At 43.6% G+C, this 10,000-nt stretch overlaps 1 protein-coding gene across 3 annotated transcripts in view; it reads left to right on the top strand.

The window, feature by feature from the left end:
- Window positions 1-5,259: 5,259 nt before the first annotated feature.
- LOC125285841 (POU domain, class 2, transcription factor 2) overlaps window positions 5,260-10,000 on the top strand; it is a 53,387-nt gene continuing 48,646 nt past the window's right edge. For all 3 annotated transcript variants that reach the window (XM_048230484.1, XM_048230483.1, XM_048230485.1), the window contains exon 1: window positions 5,260-6,494. In XM_048230484.1, coding sequence (XP_048086441.1) covers window positions 6,395-6,494 — 100 coding nt within the window. In that variant the 5' untranslated portion in view covers window positions 5,260-6,394. The remainder of the gene's footprint in view (window positions 6,495-10,000) is intronic.

Below are 10,000 nucleotides of genomic sequence, written 5' to 3'. Positions count from 1 at the left end.
GCAAGCGTGTGCCTGCTTGTGTGCGAGTGGATGGGTGGGTGCAAGTGTCATATCGATAGGTTAATAGGCCTGGTGTCAGATTCAGTAACTCCCTGATTAGTTGACAGTTCACTAATCCACACACTAGTGAGGAGTTATTGGCCTTGGCATTGATTTTCCCGCAGCACGTGGAAAAGCCAGGCAAAGCCAAGAGTCGGAAGAGGGGCCTGTGAGTATTGATCGACCCCAAATCAACCCGGTGCACCCCCTTTCAAGCAGCCCACCTCCTTCCAGTTCAGCTATGGGATGCTCCGTAGTCTTCATTCAGCCCAGACTGCTGTGTGTGTGTGTGTGCGTTCCTGTATATGTGTGTATTTGTATTAGATTTTCAGTGTGTGTGTTTGTTTCTTTGGGGAGGGTGGAGGAGACAGAATAGTTTTGTTCGAAAGGCCAATGTGTATTTGTGTGTGTTTTGAAATAGAGAATGGGAATGAAAGCTTTTTTTGTGTGTGTGTGTGTGTGTGTGTGTGTGTGTTTGTGTGTGGATGTGGATGTGCATAAGAGAGAGAGACAGATAGACAGAGAGAGCATTTGACTGCTGTGCCCTGCATTAGTAACTGGATCTGAGACTTGACTGACAGCCAGATTCACAGCGGAGCATGGATGAGCGAGTCAGTGTTGTGTTTGACCATCTGATTCCAGCCGTTGGTCCAACTGGCCAAAGGACCTCTATAAAACCCCATCCCCCACAGCCCCAAAACACACACACACACACACACACACACACACAACCCTGACTGACCACTCTAATATGCTTAGTCACCATTTAAGGCAGTGATAAATGAGGCCGTCTATAGTGCCAAAATCCCCCCGCCCGCCACCCACATCTTCACTCCAAACACTGAAATCGTTGATCGTTCCTTCTCTCATCTCGTACGTTGTTGTTTCTCGCTGCCGAACATGAGACCGGTCGTTTTCTCCGCTCATTATCCACTCCGTTTTTCTCCGTGATGACTGTGTGTCGTTGTCATCCGCCCGCATCTCCTTCTCTCTTCACCTCCGTCATTTTTTATTCCCTCTCTTCTGTGCCTCTCCTCACCTCCATTTGATTACCTTTCCATGGCTTCCCTGTTTTCTTTCTTACTCTCTCTCTCTCTCTCTCTCTATATATATATATATATATATCCCTCTCTTCTGCTACTTCCCTCTGTTCTCGCTCTGTGATTCCCCACTGCAATCTCATCTCAGCTCCTTCCCTCCCTCCCTCCTTCCCTCCCTCCCTCTGTACGTCTCTCTCTCTCTCTCTCTCTCTCTCTTCTCTCTGCCCTTTCCTTCTTTCTCTCTTCCTCTCTGTGTAAGCAAGAGAGAGGAGGTTGTTAAACATTTTTCTTCTCTCTTAATTGTTTTGACTTGTGCCATTGGCATCCCGATTAGGGTCCATTGATTTCTCAGTGCTAAGTGCATTGATTTCTACATTTCTTATTGATCCCGGTTCTAAATCTACCCACACACAGTCTCCATGCACATGGCCATAGAGAGAAGAAGAGAGGGAAAGAGTGAGAGAAAAGCAAAAGAGAAGGAAAGAAAGGGAAAGATGTGAATCCATCAAATACTTCAAATAACTTCCACGGTCAACAGGGATGTTAAGTAGCAATGGAAATCCATAATGATAAAATAATTGTAACTGATGCTGGTTGATTTGTAGGATACACAGCAGCCATAATGATAACATAATTGTAACTGATGCCAGTCGATGTCTAGGATACATCAGAATTAAATACATATTCTGTTTTAAATTGTCACATATCCAGCACCATCTTTCAGTCTCTCGCCCTCTTTTCACACACACGTGTGCATGTCCAAATACACACACACATGTCCAGACACAAACACACACATGCGTGTGCATGTCCAGGCAAACACACACATGCACGTGCATGTCCAAACACACACACACACATACACAAACACACATTTGGACAGCAGCTCCTGGGCCTGGGCTGTGTGGGGGCTTGATCCTTGATCCTGTTCTGTGCTGTGACAGAGCAGCGGTGGCCCCCCTCTCAGAGCTGTGGCTGCCTGGAGCTGATAGTGAGCCTCCATGTCACAGCATTAGATGGAGGCCCAGCTGCTGCTGCTGCAGTCAGCGCTAGCGCTATGCTAAGCTAAACTAAGCCTCACTGCCCTATTACTCCCATTTAAAAATCCCCCTTCATGGACCTTAGGGGAGTGCTAAGCTAAATTACGACACGCTTCCATTGATCATTTCTCTTCATGGACCATACCTTAAAATCCAGTAAACATAACATGCTTTGATAGGAACCTTTAAACGTGTGATATGGAGATTTTGTAAGATCACTGTGTGAATAAAAGCTCTTTATATAATTTGTGTGAGATGAAAAAAAAACAAGGCTTATAAGAGACTCAATGATATAGAATATTTTTCTTTATTGCTGTGAGGCTATGTAAAATGTCTCAATGGATAAAAAATAAAATCCAGGGTAACAAGCTTTTCTGGCATGGCACTGAACATTATAAACGTCAATTTTTTAAATCTACTTTCAATAACAAAAAATATGTCTTTTTGAAAAAAATATTCTTTTCCATCCTCTGCTGTTCCATTTCAATATCATAAAGCTGGAAAATACTCGTGCTACAGGTTGACGTTCAAATAGCTTACACCCAAAAGCCAATATTTCTAATAAAGCCTTTGTTGCACACGAGGGATCGCACCTGTCAATAAAGCAAGCGGCTGACCTTGATGTGTTCATTCATTGCCAATATGGCATTATGATGGTGAGTTAATTACCTCAAGCAGTGGGTCGCGTTTTACGTGTTGTCTGTGCAACAGTGGTAATAATGGATCTGTATAAAAGATATTGGCAGGGGCTGAGCTGGATATTGACAAGATGTCAGCATTGATCATTAAGCCACCCTCGGGGAGACTGAAGGAGCGAGACGGAAAGAGAGAGAGAGAGGAAGAGTCTGAGAGAGAGGGACAGAAAGAGAGCGGGAGAGAATGAAAGAGAAAGTGAGTCTGCAGTGAAAGAGGCTTTAAATGGATCTTTTCTTTTTTGGAAGGATAGACATATGTTTGTGTGTGTGTGTGTGGTGTGTGTGTACAGCCACACATCTGTAGAAATGAGGCAGCACAGTATGCAAGTAGCAGCTGTGTGTGTGTGTGTGTATATGTGTGTGTGTGTGTGTTTGTGTCTGTGTGTGTGAGGCAGGGAGCAAGAGACAGCAGTATGTCAGTGGGAGTGCATGGCCACAGTGTTAGCTGCTTGTTACCGTGGTGAAGAGGAGGTGATATAATTGTTAGCTCGTATTGATTGGGGCGCCTTGTTATTGATGAGAGAGAATTTAATTCAACCAACTCGTTTGTCAACATGACATGGCCATTTAACAATGAACTCTCTCTATCTCTGGCCCCCTGCCACCACACACACCTTTGTGTGCATCTCTAACACACACTCAGGCCTCACAGTTTTACAGACATGAACAGATTTGTTTTGCACCCTTCAAAATTCTATATTCTCATTTTTGTTTGAAGCACTCTTTTGCTTTGGAGGTGTTGAATGTGTTTTTTAATGTAATTACACAGAAATTGGCATTACAATTACAATATATATTTAATAGTCGATAATGTTCTGTATCTATGTGTATGTGTGTGTGTGTGTGTGTGTGTGTGTGTGTGTGTGTGTGTGTGTGTGTGTGTGTGTCTGTGTTTTAGTGTGGAAACTGTTTGGGTTCTTGACACACACTTCATCAGCTTTCTAGATAGCACACCTGATTTTTTTTACCTCAAATTTTGATTGAACTGATATCAAAGGTTCCTTGGATTATTATGGAATATGACCAATGCTTGTGTGATATCCTTCCAAAACCTGAGATTCTCTCTCTTTCTCTCTCTCTCTCTCTCTCTCTCTCTCTCTCTCTGTGTGTGTGTGTGTGTGTGTGTGTGTGTGTGTGTGTGTCTGTAAACTTGGTGGGGGTCTCTCACCATCTTCAATCCACACACCTTTCCTTCTCCCCTTCCTTTCGATAGACGCGCAAAACACACTATATTCTACAAGAAATAATTGCTTTTGTCTGGAAGGAGTTCGGGTGGAGGGGGGCTCTGAGCGCGTGCCCTCTCTCGTGAGGGGGGTTTGTGAAGGACAACCAGTCGCTTCTGATTTTTTTTTCTCGTTGGTTGGACACGCGGATGTCATCTGTCAAATGGAGAGGGGCGCGAGGGAGAGGAATGGGGGGGGACAATAAGCCTCGCGGAACCATTGTGGTGTCTGCAGAGGCTGAAGGAAAAAAGCAAGATATGGATAGAATAGGATAAAATGATCTCTCTGTAATATTTTTGAACAGAGAGAAATCATTCACCTCAAAATGCATAATGATCTTTTTACGTTTATTTCAAATATTTTCATTGCCACGGCTTGTTTTTCTCCATGTTTTCGTGTGATACGTGGGCCCACGATCGATCGATAACTCATTAAAAATATTCGCAGCACAGTGTTGGGGTAGTGGCGTGAGGGGGAGCAAGAGGGAACGCGAGGTGGGGGGAGGGAGAGAGAGATCAAGCCCTGCGCATTCGATTTTCCCGTATTGACTGCGATGTTTAGCGTATAGATTTTTCTATTTAAAAAATCTATGACGGCAATAATCTTGAGTGTAAGTGCGCGGTGCAGATTGTGGCTTTATAACGGACAGCGTAGCCTACAATGTATTGGCGGCAAGATGGGGGAACAGGAGGTGTGTACACAAGGATGATTCCTGGTGGTCTGCGTATTTGTGGGATACGCACTAATTTTGCTCGGGTCCTGTCGGCAAAACTTGTTTCACATACACTGTTTGCGGACATTCTAGCGCAAGGGGTTGTCAATAGAAAACTGTGTGCCTGCTCAGATTCTGAGCGATTTCCCATTCCTTCTCTGACCACATATAGAGCTGATTTGACCGCCTTGCTTAGAAATGTGCGCTCCCGTGAAAATATGGTACAAATAATCACCTGCTTGTAAAACACGTCCTAAATACTCCCCAAGTGTGTTTCTATTGTATAAGCCCATTGATTACCCGACCATCGCAATTATCGGTCATTAGAAAGAGGCATAATCAAGAGATCAATACAGCGGATAGCTCGCCTTATATAGGATTAGTAAAAAAAGGGAGAGGGGGTGTAGGTGTGGGGGAGTGGGGAGAGAAAGGGGGTGGAGGGAGAGTAGCGGCTGGTCCTCTCGCCTCAATGTTGCAGGCAGCGATGCCAGAGCGCTTTCATACTGGAGGGAGTCGGACCAAGCGACCGGGGTTCCCAAATCACGGGGACATAGAGACAGACACACAGACGGATGGCGGGATATATCCAAAGAACAGAGACCGCGTAACGGGTACCGTGTTTACTCTTTTACTTTGTACATCCAGAGCGTGATTTTAAAACACCAGACTTATTTATTTATTTAGTTCTCTATCGATTGATTGCGTTTAATTATACCGGCCTGTGACAAGGAGTGAGGGGGGAGGAGCGTACCCGACGAGGTCCTTGCGTAGCCTTACTTATTATTTGATTATTTAAATGCATTAAAATATTATTTAATTATATATTTATGTCCTCTTAAAATGCTGCTTTGTGTGCATGTGTAAGCGTAAGGAGATCCACATTAAGACAGCTACAAACCAAATAGACGAACCAAATACATAAAAATCGTTTGAGTTGCTGCCTGTGTCTTTTGTATCCTACCGGTACCTGCCTGCTTACGTGATATTGAAGATGTTTTTAGTGAAAGTAAATATTGATTACATTTAGATACATTTACAAGCAGATACCAAAGGGAAAAAAAAACTGTCGAGACAGATAAGGCCACTGTGACGTTTAGTCCACAGTCTGCACACCTGTCTCCATTAAGATAGCGGAAAGGCGGAGAAGAACCAAAGTGAATGCCAAACACAAATAGACTAGCGTATACAAAAAACAAGTGATACGACGCTTGGTCACAAGTCCATTGTAGACGATTTCAATAACATTTTGCAAAGCTTTAAAGACGGGATGAATCGCGACCGATCTTATCCTCTGAACTAAGTTACTCTTACTGCTCGAAGTAGCCTTGACTTTTACTGAGAATACAGTTGTATGCCTACTGTTTTAACTGGATCCTGTCTATCCGTCTGTGTGTACGTCTAGCGTGAGTAGGCTACGTTGTCTTAAAATTTAATGGACAGCTGCTGTTACTTATAAAGGCACAAAACCAAAAATGTAAAGATAGCAGGCTAGCTACAGGCCTACATACTCATATAAACCAAATATTCAACGTCCTACAAGACACACCTCAAACGCAGTTAACCCGGGAAGCATTCAAGAGAGAATACAGAAGAACCGAAGACGAACCACAACAAACTCCCAACTAAAGCCCGACGACAGCGGATCATGTTTGTCCCCCTGCCGGTGCCGTTCGTCTTTCAGAGAACCGCGTCCGACTTCAGCGCTTGGCGTCTCAAGTCCCCGCTGGCCCTTCGTTCCAACTCTGGTAAGACCCCTCTCCTTTCCATTGTGTCATATTTGGCCAGGAAGTAATAATCACTGTTAAACTTGTCTGGAGTCGAACCACCCGGTAACCCAAAGGCAAACCGCATAATGACCATAATAAAAATCCACTGTAGACAAATAAAAGCGATGTTGTATGAAATTGTTTAAATCCTTTCTGTATCCTGAAGGAAGTGGGGGCGTGAAGATTAAGAATTGTAGAATGACTTGAGCCCGTTATTAGGATGCTATGGCTGCAAACTGTTTTGATAGCCTTGATGAATTCTTCATAATGTCTTTTGCCCATATCTTTATCTCCATCTGTCTCTGCTACTCCGCTCCGTCTGCCTCTGTCCGCGCACCCGTCTCTCCCTCTCTCCTCTCACGGAGGGTACAGGGAATATTCATGGTAATTTATTGATCCCGCCGAAATCAATACCCCAACTGCGGGAAAATAGAGAGAGGGAATGGGCTGCGAATGTGACGACTAGACAGTGGGAATGAATGGACAAGAAAATAATTGAAGTATTTCTTTTTATCTTCAGCTGAATTAATTTTTAGCTATGGTGTGTTTTAAAACATATATAGCAAGCAAGCTTCGAATAACGTTGAGAGGGAAACATTTTAAGTCACGATACGGCCTGCGATGTAGGCCTCAGCATGCAATAAAGTTCAAACTTTCTACAATCAAGAAAACGTTTTAAGTGATTGTGATTTGTGCCACGGCAAGCGCGCCGTTGATATGCGTCTCTGAGGTGCGGTGTGAGAGGAGGGGGCGTGGAGGTTGTAGGCGCCCTGTCTCGCCTCCACCGAAGCGTAAATTCTCAGCTGACAGATGGGCGAAACGTCCGCGCCACATCTGATTCCAAGATAATGTATCTCCTTAAATACATGTCACCAAGAAAAAAACGGTTGGAAATTCAAATGAGCATCCGCATAGAGGCGCCACAGGCCATGCATGTCAAACTTGGTATTTTGAATAAACACCTGGGAGAGACCCAAGGCAATGAGCTTCAGTTTTTTTGGGGGAAGAAACAGAGAAAATAAAGTATACTCAGTATTTTGTGGCTTTAGAGAATTTTCATGATAAGCTTGAACATCCAGTAGCTTAGGCAGGTTGAAGAGGAGAGTCAGTGTAGCATGTTGAGGGCTTACTCAGATTTGGCTTTCCTTGATTTGTGTCTGTGAAAAAAGCTGCTTGTATCAACATATTTACTTACAAATTTAATATTGAAATGAAAGAGTCAAGAACATGAGGAAAATATTTGGTGTATGAATAACAACTTATATGGTGAGTGATATTTCCTTAAACCCCACAAATATATAGTAACAGATTTTGTATTTTTGCCAATTACGCCAATTTTGTTGTTAATGCACTTGTACAAATTGTGTACATATGTGACATCATCACATAAAAATACAAAGGTTCATACTGGTGTATGAATTGGTTTAGTCTGTTTTCCTTAGATAAGTATTCATACTCTTTTTGATCTGGCTGAGCCTGGCTGAAGCAGCATCACCTGGATGCTCTTAGGTTTAGTTGTTTAAGTATTTTTTTATGTTAACATCTTTTTATGTATTAAAATATCTGAAATGAACAAATATGATTTGGATTTGCTCTCATTAATGCTGGCCTGGGCACTGATTGAAGGAACAAATGCTCTAAGGTCGTAAGGCGCATCCTTCCATATAGTGCTCTATTGGTAGCAGTAAGGTAGGCCATTTCGCTCAGCTCTTGTGTGGAATCGCAGTCAAAGATGGAAGGACTCTAGTGTTTGGTAATGTCTAGTTCAGCCTCAAACGGTCAGGATCGTGACGCTTTGATCTTCCCTCATTCTGTCTGATGGGCCACTGGCACGTTGTGGATCTCCTGTGACCTCTTTGTCTCTGGACAGAAGGCTGCACTTGCTTCTGTAGGTGAGATGGTGGAAATGTTTTTGCATTTTGGAGTCTCCTGTGTCACCTTGGACTAGTGTGTGTCACAGTGTGTAACATTCCATCAGAAACTGAAACATCTAATCACAACATTAGTGCAAATTTAAATAAAACAGAAGGTCGATGTAGAGACTTTTAGTGCTCTTACAACGGCAAGATATCTACTGTAGCCTATAGCTTTATAACTGAGTGAAAGCTGTAAACTGCACTGGCATATTCAATCAGTGGTTTACACCTTGCAAAATCATTTTGGCAGATCCTGACAGATAAAACCTGGGGTCTGATGGCTTGTGTTCCTCTCACAAAAGCACAAAACTCAAGGCTGTCTGACCTCTGTGTTATGCTGTAGTTTTTGCATGGCCCCTGCTCTTTGCTGTCGTCACCCAGGAAACAGGTCTGTTGGTGGACTTGGAATGAGACATAGCCTTTGAGGCTGATATGGGCCTGAGCTGTGTGTGTGTGTGTGTGTGTGTGTGTGTGTGTGTGTGTGTGTGTGTGTGTGTGTGTGTGTGTGTGTGTGTGTGTGCAAGTGCTTGATCTTTGTAACCGTTATTTTTTGGGATGTCTTGTTTTTTGTGAATGTGGTGTGTAAGAGTGTGTGTGTGTGTGTATATTGTGTGTATTTTATTTATGGTGTCAATCATGTCACTCAGTGGTCAGTTATAGACCTGTGTGTGTGTGTGTGTGTGTGTGTGTGTGTGTGTGTGTGTGTTTTTCTACACACTGATCTGAATTAACAGGTGTGCTCTGTCAGAGATGGTTTTAACCTTGCACTGGTATTGATCAGGAAGCATCGACTGCTTTTGGTCCTGCGCACAGTGTGTGCACAGGAATGTTGACTGTGTGTGTGTGTGTGTGTGTGTGTGTGTGTGTGGTTTTGTGTGTGTGCGAGTGTGTGTGTGTGTGAGAGAGAGAGAGCGAGCGAGCGAGCATGTGGGTGCACGTGTGTGTGTATAGATTTAAGGGGAGCTTCAGCGAGTCCCAGCGCTAACGTGATTGCGAATGACAAAATGTCCACCAGGGTTTGTTAGGGCCATAATAGGGAATCAATAGACACAACAGAGATGTCAATACTACATGCTTTATTGCATTAAGCTACCTCTGTCGTCTCTGTCCTCACACCTCTCTCGTCTGCAGCTCTCTCTCTCTTCCTCTCTCATTTTCTCACACATGTCAATTACCCTCTCTGTTGCCAGTCTTGATAATAAACCCATTACAAATTGGTACTAACTAACATAAACATGGATAGGACCAATTCAGTCAGTCAAAGCTTTCTCTTCCTCTCCCCTGCTTTCTCTCACCTTCTCTTTCTCTCTCTCCTTCTCATTCTTTCTATCTCTCCTCCAAGCACACATACACAGGGGTAAACATGGTGTTGAACTCTACCCAAGCCACCAGTGTTACCATGGTGACATTCATAGTCCATTTAACAAATGGTAATGAAGACAATGAGGTAAACTCCATTCTCTCTCCCTGCCACTTACCTCGCCAATGGAGATGGCCGTAAAGACCATCCCCGGGCTAAATTGGCGCCATTCAGGTCACAATGCTATATTTGACAAGACCGAGTATCTT

Source organism: Alosa alosa, chromosome 20 (assembly GCF_017589495.1).
Source record: "Alosa alosa isolate M-15738 ecotype Scorff River chromosome 20, AALO_Geno_1.1, whole genome shotgun sequence".
NCBI lineage: Eukaryota > Metazoa > Chordata > Actinopteri > Clupeiformes > Clupeidae > Alosa > Alosa alosa.
The sequence above is the reverse complement of the archived record's forward strand: the minus strand, read 5'-3'. Positions and strand labels throughout refer to the sequence as shown.